Source organism: Theobroma cacao, chromosome 3 (genome assembly GCF_000208745.1).
Source record: "Theobroma cacao cultivar B97-61/B2 chromosome 3, Criollo_cocoa_genome_V2, whole genome shotgun sequence".
NCBI lineage: Eukaryota > Viridiplantae > Streptophyta > Magnoliopsida > Malvales > Malvaceae > Theobroma > Theobroma cacao.
Window position 1 is genome coordinate 22699653 of NC_030852.1, and position 24950 is coordinate 22724602.

At 32.6% G+C, this 24950-nt stretch overlaps 2 protein-coding genes across 2 annotated transcripts; both read right to left on the reverse strand.

The window, feature by feature from the left end:
* LOC18604795 (diacylglycerol kinase 1) lies at positions 10345 to 16816 on the reverse strand. The gene is made up of 8 exons (XM_007037451.2): positions 16598 to 16816; positions 14717 to 16229; positions 13519 to 13885; positions 13067 to 13143; positions 12314 to 12433; positions 11630 to 11794; positions 11129 to 11266; positions 10345 to 10776 (listed from the first exon to the last, which is right to left on the reverse strand). Exons 2-8 carry the CDS (start codon positions 15884 to 15886, stop codon positions 10627 to 10629), a joined length of 2187 nt encoding a protein of 728 aa, XP_007037513.2. The 5' UTR covers positions 15887 to 16229; positions 16598 to 16816; the 3' UTR covers positions 10345 to 10626.
* Positions 19673 to 22185, reverse strand: LOC18604796 (40S ribosomal protein S19-3). The gene is made up of 4 exons (XM_007037455.2): positions 22023 to 22185; positions 21101 to 21191; positions 20754 to 20937; positions 19673 to 20006 (listed from the first exon to the last, which is right to left on the reverse strand). The coding sequence occupies exons 1-4, from the start codon at positions 22104 to 22106 to the stop codon at positions 19934 to 19936; spliced, it is 432 nt and encodes a 143-aa protein (XP_007037517.1). The 5' UTR covers positions 22107 to 22185; the 3' UTR covers positions 19673 to 19933.

Sequence of the window (24950 nt, forward strand, 5' to 3'; positions counted from 1 at the left end):
CTGAGAAACAACGTGCCTGATGAGTTGAAAAGGCTTTTGAGTGAAATGAAAGCCAACCTATTATTCATTATATTAATTAATTAATTAATACTTATAAAAGCAACAAAGGGGTAGTCACTGCTTACTAGATCTGATTCAGAAGGAACTTTGATTTAAAAAAATAAAAAATAAAAAGTAAAGCAATGCAGATTAACGTGTTGATACCTGAGAAAATGCCCACAAATCAGCACCAAAAAGTTGATAGAAAAGTATGAATTAGTGGCAAAGGAAGGGATGAGACAGAGAAGGAGGGGAGTTTTCACTTAATACACTCATAAGCTCTCGCACATTCTCCTTTTTGTAGTGGTTTAGAGAGGAGTAAAAAGAATGTTAAAAAGTTGTACTAGTACATACCAATTAAGTTATTAGCTAATTCATATCCTATTCAAGGTAAGAATAACTGAAAGCAAAACAAATTACCTTTTATTTTATGGGAGGAATAATTATGTTGAGTTGTCATAAAATTATTCATAGGTAATGTTAAAAGTGTAACGTATTAGGTCATTTGTGTCCTGATGATGTTTTAAATTGTCTGAAAAATACTTGCGAAAAATAGGGATACAAAAATAATGGAGGAACATGAAAATAATATCAATTTCAAGATGAAAAATTTGATGTCTTTGGTCAAACTTTCTGATTTATTTATTTTCTGGACAATTGAGGATTTTCTTGCATTGTTTTAGTATGTAGTTAAATTATATCCAAGCTTTAAAAGAATATTAGAAAATTCATGTTCATATATTTGTATTGGTTGTATATATTGATCTTTAGATTTATTTAGGAATTAGACAGTATTTTAGGGATGTCAAGGGCATTATTTTTCAGGTATCTAAACCTAAATACTATTATTTGATAGGATATTTTGAATTCATAAATACCCGATTAAATTTTTGAATTATTACCCGAACTTGTATCTTAATATATAGTTATCAATATCATATGATCTGTTATGATACTAATGAAAAACGATACACATCGATATATTATATCGCTTTAAGCAAGTATCAAATGCATATTGCATGATACACATACGATACATTTTTCAAGCTTTATCCTACCAATTACTAAACAAATGATTTTTTATTTATATTTTTGGTTGAAACATGATTAACTGTTTTTTATAGGTTTTAATATATAAGATTTAGATTTTAAACAAAAAGATAGTACAAAAAAAAATCAAATTCCCTTTTTGACTTCAACCTGTTAAACATCCCAAGAAGTCGATTAAAATACCCAAAAAAGATGAAAAGAAGTAGATTTTTCAACTTAGTGAAGATGGTGAAGTGGCTCTGTTGGAACTTGATCAATAAAGTCAAATGAATTCTATGATTTTATTACAAAATCCATTCATGTTGATGTTGCAAAAGTTCAGATTATCGAAACTTTGTTAATCGAGAAGCTTAAAGAAGAAATAATGGAGAAAACATGAAGTGTTGGAGAGGAATTTGTTATTATTCCATTAACCTCAAAACTAATTACAAGGCAGTTATTTACAGAAGTCTGTAAGAGTAAAGCAAAATCTAACAGCTAGCTAAGTGATTGAAAGAACTAAGCTAACTAACCTATTACCACAATGATAAAAAGTAAAGAAATGAAGTAAACGTTAAATAATTATTTACAGTTTACCATAAATAACCACCTAGTATGCACATGACTTTTATCATTCAATCTTCATGAAGGCTTTAGCTGCTGTTTCTTTAGTTTAATCTTCAAGCTTAAGCTGTTGTTTCTTCAGTTTAATCTTCCAGTCTAATACCCCTCAAGATGAACTGTGTATGTTATGCACATTCATCTTGCTAAAGTGTCTATGAAAGACCTTTGGTTGCAAAGCTTTAGTAAAAAATCTGCAAGTTAAGTTTTAGTTGATACATATATTAGTTCAATTAATCCTATAAGTATTTTCTTTCTAACAAAGTGACAATCCAATTCGATGTGTTTCAACCGCTCATGAAACACAAGATTTTTACTAATATGAATGGCTGATTAATTGTCACAATACATTTTCATTGCATCATTATGACAAATACCAAAGTTTGTTAACAAGGATTTCAGCCGTATGATTTCACAAGATGTTGCTGTCATGGAGCGATATTCAGCTTTAGCCAAGCTACGAGCAACAACAGATTGTATTTTAGATCTCCAACTAACCATAGAATCACCAAGAAACAAAGCATATCCAGTAACAGGCTTTCAAGTGTTGGGACAACCTGCCCAATTTCTATTAGAATAAGCATGAATTTGTAGATTGGACTGTGAATGCATTAAAATACCTTGTCCTATTGCCCCCTTCAAGTACTTTAGAACTCTAAATGCTGCAGATAAATGCTTGTTTGAAGGCTTATCCATAAATTGAGATAATTCCTGTACAACATAACACACATTGAGCCTTGTAACTATCAGATATATAAGCCTCCCAACCAACTATCAATTAATGGTAGGATCTGCCAATTTATTCTCTTTTGTAGCCTTTTGCAGTTTATGGTTGTAATCCATATGTGTTGATATTGGTTTTGTACCTAGTAAACCAAACTCTTCAAGCATATCCAGAGCATATTTTCATTGACAAACTGATATTCCTTTAACTGACCTTGCAATTTCTAATCCCAAAAAATATTTAACTATGCCAAGGTCTTTTAGTTTAAAGTGTCAACTCAAAAACTCCTTTTAACACTTTTAACTAATTGATTAGATGTATTGCCTATGACTATGTCATCAACATAGACAAGTAATGCCATCAAATTTTCATCTACAGTAGTCATGGTGAATAAAGAGTAATCTGACTTTGATTGTTTGAAACCATACTTGATAAAAGTAGTCGTAAACTTGGCATTCTACTGCCTGAAAGCTTGCTTGAGTTCATTGCAGTTAACAAGCAATTACCAAACAAAAGCATTCTAAAACATTGAACACAGATTCATAAAACTCAAATCATAACTTATAAATAGGTCACTAACCATCCAAATTCATCAAGCAACTTCTAACAAATAAGATGGCTAGATGGATACTTATACAAACAACAACAAATTAGTAATAGTCTTCAAAGATGGATACAAACAACAAAAATAATCTTAAGCAAACAACAATAATCAATAACAGTATTCAACTTAGCATAAACATATAGTCTTGACGTCATTAGCAACTTAGCCTAAACACAGGTTGTACCTTAAAAAGTTACAAAAAAATAAAAAAAACATTATTAGCTTCAAATAACAATGGCAAATGATTATTAATTCATTTGGTAAAAACTAAATTAAGAATTTATAAACCTTATGTTCATAAATTTTTTCATAAATTAAAAAAAAGTAAGTTAGAACATGTTAAATATTTTGTAAATTCAAATAGACATTAGATATCATTAGTACATTACCTCAAAAGTTATCAAGTACATGGTCCACTGCAACCTTTGACAACTTTAAAATATATAAAAACAAAAAATAAGCCTTAAAAAGAAAGTAATAAATAAAGCAATAACACATTAACAATTGAACAACAAAAATGAAATGATGATATAAATAAAATACTTACCTTCATCAATTTTCTTAAGCTCTACCAAATTATTCTCAATGTCACTAAAACAGTAGGAAGATCCACATAGTTAATCTTGAGTACAAATAAAGGCTTGCATCATCTTAAGAGTTAAAGAACTTTTTGCATCCAGCACACAACCACCGGTGCTAAAAACTAATTTTGAAGCAACTATGGATGGAGGAATCGCCAATACATGATAAGTTAGTAGGGCAAGAGTAGGGTACCTATGATTATTAAGTTTCCTCCAAATGAGAACATCAAAGTTATCGCTATTGACTGCATTAGGCTCATTTAAACTCAAATACCTCTCTAATTCTGATTTATCATTTTCCTCACCAATTGTAATCTTACATCTCTTAAATCATTCAAAAGAGCAACACTGGCACTAGAGTCAATATCATCAGTAACTTATGAAATTTAACTCGCTTGGGATTAGCTATTGTCACCAACATTCTTAGAAAAAGGAGATTGTACACTTTTTTGGTATGCAGCAAGCAACTCTTCCATTTTTTTTTTTCAAACTCATATAAAGAAATGAAGCTTGCTCATTCGAATACATTTTCCTTAAACAAAACTCCACAAATACAAATTTCTTCCTTGGATTGAGAATAAAGGCAACATAAAGCAGCTTATTCATTTTTTTTCTACATTTTCCTAATACTTATCAAATTTCTTTTTCATTCTCTTTGTCATTATTTGCAATTCAACATCAAGATGTCTTTGCCTGTCTTTCAAAATGAAATAAACACCACAAATATTATCAAAAAAAGTAATTATTGTGGCATAAGAAGTACTTGAAACTTTTACTGTAAGTGAATAAAAATGTTTCTAGAAAATATTCAACCTCCTAAAATTTTTCCAATCCTCATGTTTAGGTATCCCATCTCCCATCAACAAATCAATTCTATAACAAGGATCAACTTCCTTAAATGAATTAAAAGCTGCTTCAAACTTTGAAGCAGTTTCCAACATCAGGTAAGTGGAATTCCATCCAGTTCTAACATCCAAACACAACAAATTCTTTGATTGAATATTGCAGACTCAACACATTCTTTGAACTTTGCTAACCTAGTAGGTGACTGTTTAACGTATCTAACTACCCCTTTAACATGAGCAATTGAATCATTCATTTCCTTCAATCTATAAATGACAAAGAGATTAAGGATATGTGTAATGCATCTCATATGTAGAAATTTACTTTCTAAAAAATTATTTCTTATGAAGTTCAATTTTTTCTTCATATGTGCTATTGCAAGATCATTGGAACTAACATTATCAATAGTAATAGTGAAAACCTTACTAATCTCCCAATCACGCAAATACTTATCAATCATTTTCCCTATGGCCTTAACTTTGTGACTATAAACGAAACAAAAGTTTAAAATTATTTTGTGTAATTTTCAATCATTGTTTAAAAAGTAAGCCGTAAGACACATATAATTCACTCTTTGAATTGATGTCCATGTGTCTATGGTCAGAGAAACTTTAAAGGAAGATGTTCTCAATATATGCTTGAAATGGTTTTTTCCATCAACACAAAAGTTATAGCAATCTCTAGCAACAATCTAATGTGATGGCACGATAAGTTTAAGACATGAAGTTGGCATGAATTCCTTAAATCTTTCCCTTTCTAAATATATAAAAGGTAACTCATCTCTAATGATCATCTTAGCTAGAGCTTTGGTAATGGCTTCTTGACTAAATTTCCATGTTCCTACTGACCAATTGCTCAATGAAAAAGCTAATTCAGTTTAAGTATAATCATTAGCACCAAGAAACTTTTTGCAAGAATTCATGTGATTCTTTAATGCACTCGGTCCATTATATTTAGTACTAGTAAAAGTTTCCTACTACAATAATTACACCTAGCTTTACTTTTACCTTGATCATTGACGAATCTAGTAAAGTGTTTCCAAACTTCAGACCTCGGTGGAAGTGCTTTTTCTTTTTTTAGAACAAACAGCTTTGCTTTCATTGGTGGAGATTGCAATTTGTTGTGTAGTTGGCGACGGTGATGACGACGACATGCCAGTAGGTGTAACAGCATGACTAGGAGTAAGAGCTAGATTATGGCTTTGACTTGCCATTGAAATCTTCAATCTGCCACTCAAAAAGTATCAATTGATTAATAAATATGTAATTCAAGAATCTATTACTTTAATCAAAATTGAATACTATATATATATATATATATATATATATATATATATATATTAATTCAAACATGCTAGATAATAACCTGAAAAAGATTAATCAATAATACGACTAAAAAATGAATTGAAATTGGCTCCTGAATAAGCTATTATACCAAGTTACAAACTTTCAATATTTCAATATTTCAAGCATTAAAATTATAATAGGTAGAAATGCACTAGAATTAGCTATTATAACAACTTACAAACTTAAAAAATCCCAGCAAAAGTAAAATATTTATCTTTGAAAAACAAATCTAATAATACCATTGAAGTCAGCTTTAATCAACATTCTTTCATCTTATCAAAAAAACTTTACACTAATAGATAAACAAATTATAAAAATATGTAAGAATCAACAGTTGTTCACTATAGCAAATAACACATGCATTTTTTATAAGACTAAAAAAACTCAAAAAGAAGGTCAAAAATTAAAAAAGAAAATCCCAACAATATCAGAATATGTCACAAAACTGAAAACTTTGGTTCACCAAAGTAAAGCATCCACAATTAATTTCTTTTTTTCTTGAAGTTTAATTATTGTCTTAAGTAATGTTATTCTCAAAATAACAATTACAATTACAATTACAATAGCAGTTGAGAATATTCGCAAGTGGAACTTTTAGCCAACAATTTCAAGGTCCATGCCACAAGCTCAATTATCAACTAGGTTTCAATACATCATTCAAGTTAAAATTTTCAGCAAACAATGGGTAAATGGGAAATTCTGAGAGGGCTGATTCAGGAAGGGAATGCCGAGTATGCAATGAGGTGGAATCAAGAGTACTTTTGCAGTAAAATTTTATTTTGCTCAGTCTGATAACAATAGTTATCGAACTCTGTTTTTATGAATCTTCCTAAGCCTTGTTATGTATTGCATCAAAATAAACCCAAATTGGCAAAAAAATTCTTGGAGGCTTTAAAGTCTAACTGGAATCAATACATCCAGCATCACAGTTAATGTACATTCATGCCAAATGTTCATGCTCACTGTTCAAATAGAAAAACAAAAAACTTACAACTCCTTAATAGAAAAACAAAAAATTTGAGCAAAAATTGAATCAACCCAAAATTTGAACCAACAAATAACAAAAACATTACAACTCCAGTCAGAGAGAAGGTGGTCAGAGTGAATTTTGGTCAGTCTGATAATCCTTGTAAAGAAGATCTGTAAAGTCCTAAATTATTGAAAAAAAATTAATTGCTTAAACCGCTTTATAATATTTTAGGGAAAAATTGTAAAATCGATTAAATTAATATGAAATTTACTTGGAAGGGTGAAAATAGCTCTACTCCCAAAAAAACTCAATTGTTAAATAAGTTTATCTCTACTTTGCTTTCTGCATGAAGCAAGAAAATAGGTTTTTTTTTTTTTTTTATTTTTTTTTTTAAAAAAATTCATCTAGCTCACACCTCTGTCGCACCAGGCTTCTCACTCTATTTGACAAAGCAAAGCTAGGGGCATAGCTAACCTAGCACCCCTTGCTTCCATCTTTGCCATCCAGCTCATAAACACTTGTGCCTTTTAAAATCAGAGTTGAACCATTCAAGAAAAAGTTCCATCACAAAAACAGCTTGATTGATAAATAAATATCAATAAAAGCATTATTGCGCATTATCCTTTACTTGTGTGTAAGTGTAACAAATGTGAAAGAAGAGAGAAAATATGGGAAGAGGAAAAAGAGAGTTTCAATGCAAGCCTCCAAAGATCTGAAAAGAAAGTCCAATTCAGGCATGATGAGGGTGGAATTACCTCATCTTCGAAAGATAAAGTTTCGAAGTGCAATTTGACCTGTCTTTTGCCCACTTTATGAATTGAGGGTTAGAAATTTTCAAGTCAATGAATTGAGCAGAGAAATCTTCCTCTCCAAAAATTCGCTTTAATTGGCGACTTAACACTAACTAGGGAAATTTGGTTCTTCAATAACATGTCAATGTGGTGATGATACATTTCAAAATTCTTGCGGCACACCTTTACACGTACGGATGGATTCTAGTGTAAAAGGTTGAAGAAATTTAATCGCATTAATTTTGTTTTATACTATCTTAAGTCACAGAACACTAGATTGTTTTCTCTCTTCACACCGTTTTATACAAGGAAAATAATACTCCTCTCGTCACTTTTATCTCACCTATTAACTTTTATGTTTGATTATATATTTTTTTATTTACCAATTAATTGTATAAATTGGTAAATCCCATTTTTAATACATTTCAATAACTACATGTCACGTCCTAGAGTAGAAATATTTAAAACAAAAATAGTGAGGCAAGTAGCTTAATTTTTTACACAAATTTTAATGCACTCGTCTTACAAATTAAATTCAAGATCTTTGAGATAAAATCTTAAATTTAATAGCTTGGTATCCACTTGGAGACAATCACGTAACAGTATATGTATATTTTCAAATATAAATATGTACTCAAAATAAATGCTGTAATTGGCACACCGTACATTATTTTTAATGCATAAATCGCAAGTCCGACTCCTTTTCATTAGTTTTTAATGTACTTTTAAATTTAATTATCAGTAATAGTTATGAATTTATAAGTAAATCTTACGTATGTGAGTAGTGATTAAAAAGAATACTGAAAGCATTAGTCTTTTAGACAGAAAAAGTATAAAGAGAGCCCAATTCATTAATCATATAGTTGAGTAATCAATCATGACAAGTGTGGTATAAATTACTTGATAATTTACTATGCATCAATCAAAATTTTCTTTTGATTTCCTAACAAAAGTCAGATGTTACTAAAGGTGGAGAATAGCCTAACACCAACACGAATGAGGTCAAATTTTTGTTGGAAAAACAAACAAAAAGTGAACTCTTTGTGAAGGAATGTGATATGCCTGATTTTGACCTTTCCGAAGCTCTTTGGGAGTGTTTTGTTGGTCAGCCTAGGACCCAATATGCTTGACTTTATCTGATTGACTAGATTATATGTCAATTTTGAAGAAAAATATTGGAAAAATCCTCCAAACATATTGTAAGGGCTGCTTTTTTGGACTTGATGTTTAACTCATGAAAATGCTTAGTCAATTAAGGTAATCAAAGGCACTGAAAATTTCGGAGCAAATCTTGGCTCAACTGGTGTTTCCGACATCAACGTCAAGGACTTTTGGTCTATGCTGGCATTTTAGATTTCTAAGCAAAATAAAACCTTTTGATCTTCAACCCTTACCCATAGCACTAATATATTCATTATACAGTATTTGGGTTGGGCTTTACCTTTTGACTACTTATATATGTACGTAAAACTTCCTTTATACTAGATTTTGTAAGTTTCTTAATATGGAAAGCTGTGAGTTTAAACTGTAAAAGAAAATCTCTTAATATGGAAAGTCTAATTTTAAAAGAATGTGGCATGTTTGGATGTTGACTTGTTCATTGAAAAATGGGAAATCCCCAGTAAACAATCCACCTAGAAAGATGATAAGAAGGGCAATCTTTATTTCCTCGTTTCTGAATGCAGCTTTGTTCAGCAATTTGCTTTTAACTGCAGCGAAGATACCAACATTTGCCACATCCAATTCGAAAGGATGAACAAGAAAAATCCATTTTTCTGCCTTGGTTCATCCCCCATTTCTCTCCAAGCTTTTCTGTTTTCCCTGTTTTTTGGCATGAATCTACGGGCAGGTTATGATGCATTGATATATATATATTAAAAAAGGGTGTACAACCCGTCGCAATGGCAGTCCAAAATCCATGTGAGAACATGCTCAAGACGTACAAAACAAAGCAAACATCTCGTTGATCATGGTACTAAACTAACGTTACGTGCAAGGCGCATTCCTCATTTCAACACATTCAAAACCCAAAATCTGCTAGGGATGTTAGACACCCATCAGCATTTGACGAATGGGAGAAACATCCAAGGAGAAGGTCCGGCCTCCTCCGAGGGAGAGGCGACTAGCATTGGCATCTCCAACTTATGCCCACCTCCAAACTCTAAACCCTATCTCAAGGTTAAGCCCTCGGAACAATGGCAGCACCCTCTACGACTCATACGAGCTCCGAGCTGTGACATACCAGCTCAACAAGGCGATGCATCGATCTACCGGTTCCTCACCAGCTCACTTGTGCTACCTGATGTCTCCCTTCTATTCTCGACGTTTAGATCGTGTAAACACACAAAATTCAAGAGCACCCAAGAAAGTTGTGTGTTCCCACTTAACATGTGCAACCATTAACAGAAATGCTAGCAACAAGAGAACCAGGGACGTTACCAGAGGATTTGCTGCCAAACTTTGGAACAAGGTCAAACAAGGGCTGCTTAGGAGTATTAACCAGAGGAATGAGTTGAGCGATACCTAATCAACTAGAGTTGATTGAGTTGTCATCTTGTGCAAAAAATTGCGGACAATTTCCATTCCTTCCTTTTCAAGGAAGGAATTAGTCTTCCTCTTCCATGTCTGGGGTACAAATTCGAAATAGTGAAATCAAAAGAAAATAATTACCCAAAGTGAAGCCATGTTTTTCTTCTGAACCACCTGCTTTATGATAACAGGGATGGGAATTTAAAGCACATTTAAAGTCCACTTGATTTGAAGCCACAACTGAAATAGGAATCAGAGAGCAAAAACTCAATAACTATCATCTTAATCAATCACTATATTTTCTTCATATAACATTTTCCAAAATTATACCCATCACTATATTTGAGGGCTCCTTCTGTATTAACGACTTCAAGAAAACTCATATACAAACACACGATTCAACAAGAAGCTTTGGCTGAAATCATGATGAAGACATTGGAAAAAGAGAGACAGAGATGACATAGACCAATAAATATTTTTGAGAAATGCCCCTGCAACGACCACATTGCTGACTGTAACTACTTTGAGCTTAAAAAAAAAAACCACCTCTTAAGTCAGCCTTAATGCCATTTCTTGAAGAAGAGCTCGCTTCTGTGAAGTGTTAATTATGTGATTTGTTTCAGCACTCTCAAGCACATCAGTTATTATGGCAGCTGCATGACCTAGGGGTTCCTCCGCCGTCCTCTTCAACATGAAGGCCTGCCCAAATCATTACAATTGTCATAACGAGGAATGTAACAATAAAAAAACAAATACGAATGACAATCCTGTGAGATCTCTTGGAAACTTTTACGGTAGTTCGAATTTAGAACACTAACATGGTACTCTAATTTATTAGGCGTGCATGAAAAAAAAATCATCCATAAAATTTTAACTCTGGTCAGATTTGCTGAAAGGAAATACTCATATATTGATGTCTTATAATTCTTTGGAGATGTACCTACCAAGTACTTCGTAAGGATTCAAACTGTACAAAGAGGAAATAACAAACTTAAACAGAAATAAAATGCCATGTGTGTGTATATGAGAGAGACAAAGAGAGAGAGAGGACCTGTCCATGATGTGATATGACCAATGTACATGGCTGCTGAGACCAAGGTTCTCCATCAATTTGAACAGGCAATGCAGCAAAGAGCTGTACCTTAATCGACTGTCCCTGCGCAAGTCTTCGAGCACGAGAAAGCCCCACCTGTAATAGCACAAAGCAGCAGCTAAGAGACATTTTCAACACCAAAACCTTAATGTTAAATTTCCAGAACTCAATCAGAAGAAGGAAACAAAAAATAGAGAAACATTAAGAAGAAAGTTGGATCAGATATTTTTATACTTTACTGTCCAGCATAAAAGAAAAGGACAAGGGCTGAGTTTTTCTATCTTGTCCAGTTGTCCTTTATGGCATGTAGTCTGCACCAGTGATATGGTATCACAAAGCCAAGTTTTTTTAGACATTAGCATCAAATTAGATAGAACTTGTTTTCATGACTTTTGAAAATGCCAGATAGAATTTTTACACTAAAGCACCAGCTTAGCCTTGCTCGACGGACTAGATTACCTGCAGTGTTCCAAGATGCCAAGTTCCAGATATGCTCACAACCTCCAGTATTTTATCATGCATAGACTGAGGATCAAAATTCTCATATGTCTCATCCTCATTTTGCCAAAGGTCTACACCGCCCATGTAGCTTCCAATGTTTGCAACAAGTACACCTTCTGCATCCTGTATAGGTTTAGAACAGCATCATAAAATTTACAGTAAAAAGAATTAACAGTTATTTGCCCCATTAAAAGTCTTCAGCATCAATGTATAAACAATTTTTTTAAATAAAGGTAAGAACTTTCTGATGGATAAAAGAACCAGTAGTGCAAACAAAGTTATTAGAAGCAGTCAAAAATAATTTAAAATAAGCAGAAACAAGTTTGAGAGAGTATGGACAGATAAAACCAAGATAATTAGAAAACGAAATTAAACAGAAGCACAACAGCTTTAAAGGAACAGTCACTAACAGGAAAACAGATCTTGTTAACATTTTACATATCTTTTTCTCAAAGGAAAAAAAAATACTTATTCAAACATAATCAAAGATAAGTTCAAATGTGCAGCTGATTCCGACTTGGTACTTCTTCAAAAACTCACAAGAATATCTGGAAGACTTAAGAAAAAAATTCTCTTCTGAACAATTATCACATAATGTCTATATTTTCACAAATGTAACTAAATAAAAACTAGCACCCATACCTCAGGGACCTCTATCTCAACACCATCCACCTCTACTCTAACTTGCCAAGGAAAATCTGCAAATGTCCTATCCATTATACTCTTAGCACCCTCTCTTGCATAAAGCACTTTATTCATAAACTGCAGGTATATTGAGGTAATTTCAGCAAGATGGAATTGGATAACCAAATAAAACAAGATCATTAGGACAAGCAAAAATTATCGCAATAAAACATGGAACATGATGCATCTAATTCATGTAGATACCTCCAATGACATGGTTTATAATTCTCTTTTACTTTTTATGTTATTCTTCAAAACTATATGTGATCCACGGCCTCTTGGTTTACATTTTACATTAGCTATGTTGATCAAAAAATTCAAGCAAAGAAGAAGAAGTAGAGGAGGTAGAGACCTGCATAAGAACACACAAATACTATCTTTCATCATCAATGGACTAAAGGTCCATAAATCAGTTAAGAAATGAGCAACAAAATCCTTGCATTCTTTAAATTATAAATAACATTCAGAGAGAAAAGGTTCGTACTGAGATAGGAATTATAGGTTCAATTGGAAGGCATGATTTACATTTCTAAAGCCATGAGTTTATATATATGTAGAGGTTAAAGATCAGAAAGTCCAAAATTATCAGAATGCGATAGGCTGAAATTAAAAATCCTTTTCAGTTGAACAAACTACATAATTATACAATCAATTGTCATTGTTTATTTTGCATTGCATTTCAAAATGCATAATGCAAGAAGATATAAACACCTGATTATAAAACTTCTCAGGATTCTCCTCCCGTAAGTTGTGAATGTCCAAAGCTACCTTCGCATCACAACCAATCCCTGTGAGAAAATCATAACACATGAGAAAGCTATAATAAGGAAATAGGCAAGACATCAGAAATACCAATGCAATGGTCTAACCAAGATAAGTGAACAAGCTAAAAATTACCAATCAGCCAGCTAAAACACTAATTGTACCATTCCATCTAAGATTTTGTCCACTTCAGGGTATCATGGACAAAAATTTACAAATATCACAAAGTCTCATGCGCAACTAAGTACAAATCCCGACAAACCAGCTACCATAGAAATCTGACTCTCTTGCTCTTGCTCTTGCTTTCCCTCTCCCTCTCTGTTGGGTCAAATTTCAAGTTGATGATCTAGATATTCAACTTAACCGGATTCTAGAAGACTTGAAAGAATTAGTCTGCATACCAAGATAGTTGTTAATAAATTTTGGAGATTGAAGTTGCTTCCCCTGTTGGTTCAAAATAGCTACTTTCCAGCGGTCAAGAATGGTCACTGCAGCATGCTCTATGTGCTGCAACACTGTGCAGAGGCCTCCTTGTCTCTCCACTGAGCCCAAGCCACCTCCCCAGGACAATACTCTGGCCAGATCATTTCCAGTTCCAGCAGGAAGAATAGCAACTGGGGGTGGGGAAACAAAATTTTGCTTATCTATTGCATTCAGAACCCAACCAACAGTACCATCTCCCCCACATACAAGTATTCTGAAGTGAGGCACCTTTCTGAATAAAAAAAGACCAATCTCTGGTCCCTGTGTTGAACTCAATTCAAAGACCTGTGACAAGCTTCAATTAGAAAAACCCTCACAAACACCAAATTGGAAAACTGTAACCAATTTTAACGAAAACAATACTCACAAACATCATATTAGAAATCATATTGACAGCTATAAAAATCAAGAACTAAAGCTAAATCAGAAGCCACTAGAACAAAAAAAAATGCCAATCTAAGTGGTGGTGTTAGCAGTATAATTGTAAGGTTATTACTTCATCAAGACAATCAAAAGTATCTTCAGCATCTTCCAAGAATTCGAGGAAAGTCATCCTGGCCAAGTGGTATTGTGCACAATTACAGTATTTGCCTTCCCAATTATCTTCAGTTTTTGAAGAAAGTCATTTCCCACCTAGCTGATATCTCATGTACTGAACAACTCTAGTCTGATATGGCAAGCCAAGATTTCAGAAATTTGTCACACCACCTTAAGAGGCTGTGTTGGCAACCCTTCTACTTCAAGTGAGTATTCCTGTTATTTTTCTAACATGCAAATAGCTAGAAACAGATTGGTGGTTCTAAAATTTAACTATTTTTGTTAAATTGTATTAAAGACTCTATTTTATCAAGTTTAACTCGCACATGATTCTTTATCATCTGTCAAGATGCCAAATACTTCTTAAGCTAAGAACACATAGAACTGTTCCAAAAGCATGGAAGTATTAATTAATCTCATTAGTTCACCCAACAACAACTTCACTTTTGGGCTCAAGAAACGTCAAGAAAGGAGAGGAGTTTTCATTTATTGTAGCCCATAGTTCCTTCCACAAAACTACCCCACCCACACAACCAATAAATATATGAAAGTGACAAGGAAAACTTCACGGCTGATTACCTGAACAGGATTCAAAAGAAGGTTCAAGCGCTGCTTGAGGGAATCTCCACGCTGCGCTCCACTCTTCTTGTTGATGAAAACCACTAAAGGCCTTGCATCTGGTGGCAGATCAATTAGCTCATATCTTTGTTTCATCCTTAATGCTTGAGATTCATCCTTCTGATTAAGTGATCCACTTCTTTTGAAACTGGGCTTTGACTCCAGTTTCTTATCTACGCCACCATCATGGCGTGGTGTTCCCACATTCATGCTACCATTGCAGTTTTCTTCTATCGCATGAGAACCATTTGCATTTTGAGGGGAATCAACAGTGCTCTCTGTGCATATGTCACAGACGCTACCAGTACTACCTGTATCAACTGAAGTTTCATTATTATGCTTGTGCTTCTTGCTCTGACTCCTAATGGTTGCCCGTACTGAAGAAGCAAACTCATTTGCGCCATGAGTGATAGAGCTCAGAAATCCATAATTCTGGTTCAACTCCTTAACATAAAGAGGTGACAGAATCAACCTTCTGAATTGTCCTAAATCACAAATATCACCTGTTTCATTAGACATACTACTGTGACAGTCCACATGTAGGAGTCGTTGGCACCACAAGCAACACCATATAGGAGATCCACCAAGAAAAGACCCACTACATGGCTCTTCACAGTAGCTACAAAAGGAAGCTTCATCAGGTTGATCGGTAAGCTCTGTCCATCGAACTGCCCACTGGTGCATCACATGCTCAAACCCAATCATAGATACACACTTGCAATCCTTGTGTGCACTTGAAGAGCAGCTTAAGTGAGCCGCTGCACCACAAATGCTACAACGGTGAATGAAACTGTCTGAAGACATCATAGGCCCTAAGGTTTGGGAAGGTGACATTGGTTTTAAGCAAGCACAGCAATTCAAATTCTTTCCACGGGATACAGATTCCAGCTCCCAAGTATGAGGAGCAATAGGAACCTTATGCTTGGCCTTTGGGTTTTTCTTCGACCTAGCTACAGCCTTCATCCAACTTAAGTTAATGTTTCTTCTCCATTGGAAAGCCGTGTAAAAAATAGTCAAAATACCAACCAGGCCAGCAATAACACAAGAGAAAATGAAGAGACGTGACTCGGCTGCCATTTCAGATGGACTCTTGTCAGTCCAACTGGGATGCAACATACGTTCTTCATCCATTCTTCAAAATTTTTATAGTGGCATTCTACACTCACTAACAAACACCACACCACCTACTCACCGCATGCCAATGTAAATAGCTCCTTATGAAAAAAGGCTTGCTACCCATTTTCTATTAAAATCCAGATTCTTATCCATATTCATACTTATTGCACCATTTCATTAGATACACTTCTTGTCTCACACCAATCCTAAAAGAGCATTTTTTCTTCCTCTGAAAAAATGCCTATATATTGAGAAAAACTGCTAATCGAAAATTACAAATTTTTACAGCCTACAAAACCAGTAACATCAAAACTCCATTGCCTTTATCAAAGCCAAGAAGGTAAGACAAAAAAAGAACCTGCAAAAAATTCATAAATCCATGGAAAAAGTATTCTTACAATACATAAAATCAAAAGAAAATATCAAATTGAATACGACAATATATACCTGAGCAAATATAACAGAGAAAGGAAAAGAAATTTAAAATAAATTAATTAGATTGATCGCTTAAATGTATCCAATGCATTATTTGGCTGTCGAGAACCCGTCATAAAATCAAAACAACTAAAAGCTATCACTATGTTTTGGATCATGAAAATAAAGAAACCTTCGCAGTGAAGCAAGCTTTGAAAATTTTCCTCGTTCTGGGCAACCAAACAGCGAATCAGAAAATGAAAAGCTTTACCAATCTAACATTAGAGAATAAGAAAGAGAAAATAGACTTACAGTAGGTAGCGGCCAATGAGAAAGAGAGAAAGAAGATGGATGAGATCTCAGAGAGAGAAAACCCTAGGCATTGGGCGAGGATTTGATCTAGAGAGAGAGAAAAACTGTGTGGGAAAATCGAGAACCGAAAAGCAAGAACCCAAATTTCAAGCTTTCAAATACTCGACATCACACAGACAGCATAATCAAAATATTAAAATAAGAAGATTAAGCTTCTTTATTTAGTATTTTTGGGTTTAAAGGGGAAAACAAAAAGATTGAAAATAAAAATTTTAAAAGAAAAAGAAAGATTCCGAATTTGGAGCGAAGGAAGGAGGGAAGGGCTCGTCGGGAGCGAGGGTGCGTAGATTCTGAATCTTGGTGAAAGGTTGCCACGTGGATTAAAAAGGCGTGTAGGGTGGTACACGCATCGGGTCCCACATTCTTTGTATGGGCCGTGGGTGGCATGATTTGCTGTGGACAGGTAGTTCAGGTGGAGACACGTGCGAGCGAGTAAAGTACTGGTGCATGGGACCCCACTACGTTTCTGGTTTCCTCTTTTGAACGAAGGGAATTCTGAAAACTTTTGCATACCGTGTCTTAACCTCTTAAACCTTATTCCTTAATAACCCCACCACATTTATCTTTTTCTTTGTCTTTTCTTTTTTATTTTCAAGACGTGTCTACCGACCACGGTTTGTTATCTTTTTTATACAATTTTTTTTTTAATATCATCTACGAAAAAAGTTTCTAAAAGGAGATTCATTAGCAACTCTGCTATTATGTACATATAAGTTGTCATAATATATTAAATTCATGCATTCTTATTTAGAAAATCATTTAAATTCCCTTTTTAAATTTAAAAATTATATTTAAATTCCCTATTTATATCTCCATCATACATATATGCTATATAAATACTTTAAAAAATTTTCTCATGAGATTATTGTCATATGGATAAAGTTTTATTTTTGGACAATAAAAAAGTGAAATAGCAGAAGTCTTTTTATCACCACACAATTGTGTTTTAAAAATTAATGCTCAAACTCTTATACTAAAAATAAAATTATTTCTTTCAATATACTAGTCTTAGATTCCAGCTATATATTAGTTGTACTCCACGGAGTGCCACTAACAAAAAGGAGGAAATTATTTGTTTGGATTTGGCAAATCGTACAAAAAATCAAAAATAAATATAATAGTAACACAAGATTTTTGAGAATTATTTGAAAAAAAATGAATACAAAAATCTCCAAGATTTAATAAAAAAATATACTTGGAGATTCTTTCCTTTGTTTTATTTATCTATTTAATTTTGGTTTTTCTCTTCTTCTTTTTTCAATCAATATTGTTTTTTAACTATCAGATTTTAGTTAGTCAAGAGATTTAATAAATTTTAAAATCATTTTTAATTACTATCATATTAAATTTTATTTAAGTTATGCTCTAATTCAATTACGCATTAAACATTTACATTTTTTTATTTATGATATATTAATTTTGAGATGAACTTGTTAAATTATCTTTAGTTAAAATATTGATCACCATTAATGTGAAAAAAAATAGTGATAAGGAAATTGATTAAAATAAAAAATGAAAACAAAAAGGAAAAGGGAAGAAATGAACAAAGCGATGATATTGTCAGCATTGAACGTACACCTAACACAAATATAAGTTTGATTAATGTCATGTTAATGTCAATCACTTCTTCAAAAGAGATAAAGTTTGTTTTCCAATTTTTTTTCAAAAGCAAATGTTTTCTAAACTAACCAGAGTAAGTTTATTTTCAATAAAACTTCATGGACAATAATTTTTCAGAATTGAATTATATATAATTTAATATGTTTAATACATAATTGAATTTCAATTTATCTTAATTGAAATTGAACTTCATAGTAATTAAAATGATTTTAAACTAATTAAATCTTTAATCAAATTTATAAATAATTAAATCTCACAATTTTGTAACTAAAAACAAAAACCCTTGAAGAAATAAATAACAAAAAGGTATATTTATCTTTTCGTTTAAAAATAATCGATTAATTAACGCCATTGCTTTTTCAAAGGGTAAATGTCTTTTGAATCAAACATAAAAAAGTATTTTTCAAAGTAATAAGAAGTAAATGTGCTTTGAATTAAATGTTATGAAAGAAGTTGAAATCGAAGAGGTTGTGCCTAACTACCCATGGTGGTGCTAATGAAAGCTTAGTAATGGGTGGATAATCCTATGATAGCGATACCTACAACACCTAAAGATAAATCATAATTGTTGGCTAAGGCAGTTAAGGGTTTAATTAATTAACTTGCAAAATTTGGCATTGAACTTCTAACTGAATTGTACTTTATGCCTGTAATTAACCTTTTCTTTTTTTATAATTATTGACTAATGAGCAGCAATGTAATAGATTTGTAAAAAAATTGGGACCAAGTTACCATCAAATAATGGAAAGACAAGATTGCTTACAGGTATAGTCGTGCTTGGACAGCTTCACAGGTATAGTTAGTTACCAGAATTGGATCATACAATGACTAATTCATTGGATGATTCATTTAAGGTTCTGAATTTCGATTCAAATTATTCAATTGCTAAATCTGTTAAATCATACGAATTAATATTAGATTGATAAAAATATTTTAAAATATTTATAAATAAAATTGTAGATTTAATAAATATTTTGTACAATTAGACAAATTATAATATAAGAACCAAAAATATTCATTATCATTTAAAAAATTTACAAAAACGACTAAGCCTAGAAAGAATATTCTACATTTTAGTTTTAACTTTTTTGAAAGAAAAATAACTTTTTGATAAAAATAATAAAAAAATCAATAATAAATATGTATAATTTAATTTAGATGATATTTTGAAATCATCCAAATAGTTATAGTATTTAACTTACTTGAATTAATAAAAACCCATCATATGATCGAGTTTTTTATATACTCGACGAATGCATTTGAGTTGTTGCGAATCAAATGCATAATCTGTCCAATTAAAAAACCAACTCGAGTCCAGGACCGGGTCACAAGTCAACCGATCCAACCGACGGTACTGTCTGAATCTAGTAAGTATGTCCATAAGAATTGCCATCATATTCATAAGCAAACTTTTAATATATGATTATCATCAACGTTATGAAGGGTAGTCGAGTAATTTCGCAGAATGAGTTTTAATAGACTTCAAAATTCAAGGTCATAGACTCTTTGTCAACAACAGCATATTAAACCTTAAAACAAAAAGCTTCATCTAGAAAAAACCCAGACAGACCAAAACAGAAATTTGATTAACACTGCCTCCTAAGTACTTCTCTTTCAAACAACTAGTTTCAGGAATTCCACTCATTGAAAAATTTCTCAGAGGGCAACTGCAATCCTTCCAGCAACTTGGTCAAGATCCCGTTGGCCATTAGATGTGATTCTCCTGCCACTGATACACAGACATATGATTCTAGTTAATATTAATAGTCCAAAAAATGTTAATAATATGCAACACAGTCAAAATAGAAAGTCACAATCAGAGCTATTCTCCATAAATAACTTCTCCAATTTAATAATTAAATGTTTTTAAGATATTAGAGTTATGAACTAAAGAGATTGATAAAATGAAGAAAAATCTGACATTGTTATATCCAAAAGATTTTTCAAAAAAAGAGTAATATCTTATACTCAAGAATCTTTCTGAGCTACTTCTTCTATGATCCTAAGAATCCAACATGCATTACAATACAGGGGTTAGGATTTGGAGTGTGTATCAAAAATTATCTGGCATAAGTTATATCAGAGACTTCTTTTTAAGAAAAGAAAAATCTGAAATCTAATATTCAACTTTCTGAGATTTTCTTGCTACAGTCCTGAGAATATCACAGAAAATTTTAATACACACCACATGCTTCAAAGAGATATTGTCCCTTAAACCCAAGTAGACAAGATAATTACAGCAGCCCTGACCAGAAACCAGATGGTTTTTCAATTTTAAAAAACCTTCCCTTCCATGTCTATTTTTCTTTTGAACAAAGAGGCAAACAAGTAACTCATTCTAGCCATATCGCTTCTCCTTGCAATTTTAATTAGCAAGGGCGACCAATTAGCATGATCGATGATGTTGATATCAAATTACCTACGGTAACAGCAATAAGAAATTATAAACCCAAGAATCATACATGAGAAAACTCACCCCTTAGTATCAAGATCGATGATGTTCACATTCTGCAATTGCTGGAGAATGTGACGAGCAATAGAGCCACTGCTCTTGCAGAAATGACGTGGGCGGCTGCCATTTCTCTTGGCCCCTCCATATATCCTCCTGAAGGCATTAACACCAAGACCTCCCCTCAAGTAGATTTTCCTTGCCATGGAAGCTACAAAGCAGGAAAATGGTGATCATAAGAACTTATAGATGCATACATTGCATTAGTTGCATTTCATTCATAAGTGCCTAAACAAGCATAATGCATACTCATGCATGTAAATAGGGAAAACAAAGTGGGAAGGGGGTTAGAAGAGAGTAAGAAATCTATATACCAGCTCTGATATAGTACCAATCAGGGTCGTATGGAGCTAGCTCCTTCAATGTACCACCCTTGACAATATCAGTCCATGGAGGAAGCTCAATCTGTTAAAAGGCAGGAAAAAGTAAGGACCAAACTGCTATGAATGAAAGAAAACTCCTTACCCACAGAGTCTTGAAAAATTAGGCAAAAAATAAAAACAAGTGATGTTAGAATCCAAACTTTCAGCAACAAGTGTACTCACAACAGCAATGTTTAAGACTGTAAATGATTAATCCAGCCATAGAATCTCATATCCAAGCGTACACCATTATCAAAAATCTCATTCCCATTAAATCAATTTGTGGAAAGAAAAAAAGAACCAATTAAGGCTTTATTTATTTGTTGCCCTTTGCTATTTACATTATGCTTCATAAAAAGTTGCTAAAAAATCAAAAGGAAACGGTAAGTAGCATAATATTAACTAACAAAAAATGAATAAACGACCAATTCTAACATGTAGTTCTGCATAAAAGTTAAAATCATACAGTTTATTATTTCAAAACATTTTTACTTTTTTGACTTTTAATTCTATGAAAAAATTGTTCACCATTGTATCCATAGGCGCCTTTTGCTGTTGCTTCCAAAAGCAAAAAATCAAGTAGCAAAGGCAACAAACAAACGGGGCCGAAGGATAGCAGTGACAGCTTTTGGAGTAACAAAACCATGTTCTTTCAAGATTTATTTCTAAGTTAATTACTTATATGAAAAGTTTTAGAAGCATCATCTTTTCGTTAAAACATATTTCCCATAAACAAACGAATCCCCCAATTAAATACAAAAATGCATAATAGAAAAAACGGGAAAAAAAAATCAAAGACGCAAGCCCTAAATCAGTGAAAAAGCAGTGAATCTACAAACTAAAAGCAACGACGGGGTAAAGTTTATAGAATAACCTTGCCGGAGCGCTTGAGATGGGCGGCGTAGGCCTTCACGAACTCGTGGGGAGACACGTCCTTAACAGTTCTCGCTGCCTCCATTTTCTTGTTTCTCTGCTGCTGCGGCTTGCGAGATGTATTTTTTGAGCGCGAGCTGTAGGAGGAACACTAGACGGAGAGAATTAGGGTTTTAAGCTGATGCCTTTTCGAAATTACACGACTACCCTTTATTACGACAGCGTTTTATGATATTTTCCGCTGCCCTACACATGCAAACTTTTTGTCCCCATATTTCGAAACCAACAACTACAAATAACTTTCAAAAAACACACAAATTATATTTTACATGATAGTTTAAAATCAGAAAATAGATACGGAGTGAAAATTAGGAATATTATAGTTCATAATTATTAATTTTGACCATAATTTTTAATTATATTAATTCAATTTTGTAATTTTTATTTGACAATAACAATTGTGAAAAAACAATATAAGAATACAATAATAATTAACGTCTTTTTAAGCCCAAAAAATGTTTTATCAAAATGGAAAATGTAATTGAATTGTAGGCAAGATGTAATTTGAAAATTGACAAATAAATTTTGATAAATGTTAATATGGTTTTTGAATTGTCTTGTTAATATATTATCTAGTAAAGTTATATAGTGTTAGATCAGTAAATGCACTGAATTAAGATCGAATATTTTGTCAAATGATCATTTTAAGATTGAATTATTCAATTTTGATAAATTGAGTATCATGTTTTATAGACTCGTTTTAATAAAAGAAAATTTTGATAATGAAAAATGAAATGTAACTATTTTTTTATTTTGAAAAGAATTAGAATGTAACTTTATTTTCATTAACTTTATCATTGTCCATGTGATGAAAATTTGTCACATAAGCTACTAACTTTGTCTTTCTTTTTTCCTTTCTTGCCAAGGGCCAAATTTGGTCTAAGCGGACCAAGCAAATGTCGATGTGGCCTCACATTTACATTTTGGTTTTTCGGATTTAGAACATATAAGCTACTAGATCAATAGCCAATATCATTTAATAAAAAGAACAACTGTTGCCTTTAATGTCCAAGGCCAATACTCCGTGGGTTTATTACTGTAACATGACGGTATGATTTTCGTGGCCCTGTTACCTTAAGCACGTCATAAGGTCCAAAGACTTAATTAAGCCCGTGTTAAGCCAAGAGGGAGTGTGAAAAGGGCGTAAGTCGATTACTACCGCATCAGAGGTTATGTTTAGTGCATTCAATATGGGTGCTCGATCTCGACGCTTAGTGCTATGGACTACGAATTCCTCGTGTGTACTCAGGTTTTCGACATCGATCCATGTAAATGCAAGAATGTGAAATAAATGTTCCTAGTTACTACTAAAACATAATAGTGGTCTTTTAGTTCTAAGATTAAACCTAAAAGCAAAAGCAAGTAACAAGTCTCTATAGCTATTGCAACAATATTTGCCCTATTCTCGACGTTTCGAGTCACCTCTCATTTTTTCAATCATCCACTTTTCTTTAGTTCCTTTGTATCATTACATATGTGAGAACCACATTCGGTATCTAATGTCCATGATGATGAAGAAGTAGAAAGACTTAAATCAATCATAATTATTTTTTTGAAGTCGACGTTTCATTAAGCCTTTACTTCAAGTTTGTCAAGTAAACCTTGCAATTCCTCTTCCAATGACCTTTCGTTGTCATAATGGTATATGCCTTTGTTGTTGTCCTTTTTTTTTATCAAAGCTTTGGAGTTATACTAGGCGTCATCACATATGCGACTTGATCATTATCATTTTTATGAATATGATAAGCATCCCATGCTTCATCACCAATGTCCTTAGCTGGGGCTTTTAGAAAAGTTTTCTTAAGGTTACACAACTTTTTCCTTTGTTGAGAACAATTTTCGTGTTCATGTAGCAACCCAAGAAGTTTGGCCGAGTGAGTTTGTTTGCATACAATATGTTTTAGAGTGATATGTTTTTACCCGTTTATCTAGCAAAAAGAAATATATTAGAGAGAATATGTATAAGTGATTTGTGTATTTTAAAAGTCAATTTAAGATAAAATCTAAATCTTTGTTCGTTAATCTCACCATTTTGTTCAAAACAATATCCCTTATTTATTAAGTGACTCAATAAATCATGATATACTAAATTAGATAGATAACTAGGTTTATGAATTATATCCAATATAACTCTTAGATCCGTTATGTTTCGCCTAACAATTACATTTAACATTCTATGATCATGAGTAATTCATACAAATCATACAAGTTAGTTAAGTGGGACTCATTTGTTATAGCATATATAAACATATTCTTGTTAAAGTTGACTTTGAGTGACTTAATAAGTCAAGATACAAAGAATTTTGATTTTTACTATGATAATAGAAGGTAACTTGATCATGTTGAAAATATGCGACTTAATATTTTAATACGGGCTTTTAGTTTTGAGATTGATTCCCAAGGATTTATTGTACTTGGTTTCCAAGCTCATCATATTGCATGTATAGAATTTATAAACATCATTTAAAATAAATCTATCGCATATATATTACTCGGATGATAATGGATTTTATCTAATCTAGTTTCCTTAAGCCATAAAAAAGAAACTAATTAATCTAGATTATTATACACACAAGTCTTCATAAATCTCGAATGCAATCTTCTTGTACCCTCTATGGCGCCCTGGCCCTACAGTTTGTTAGGATTATTAAATTTCTTTCTAATCTAATCATATAAGCGACATAAACTTTACATAATTTATCAAGAAATTTGGAGTTACATATGTGGGAAATAAGATAAGAAGAGAATTTTACAATTACTAGAAAAATAAAGAGGTAAGGCCCACAATCCTTATTTCAAAAATATCGAACAAAAGTTAAACCGTACAATCATCCACAATTACATTGGGTTTAAATCCATAATCATTCAC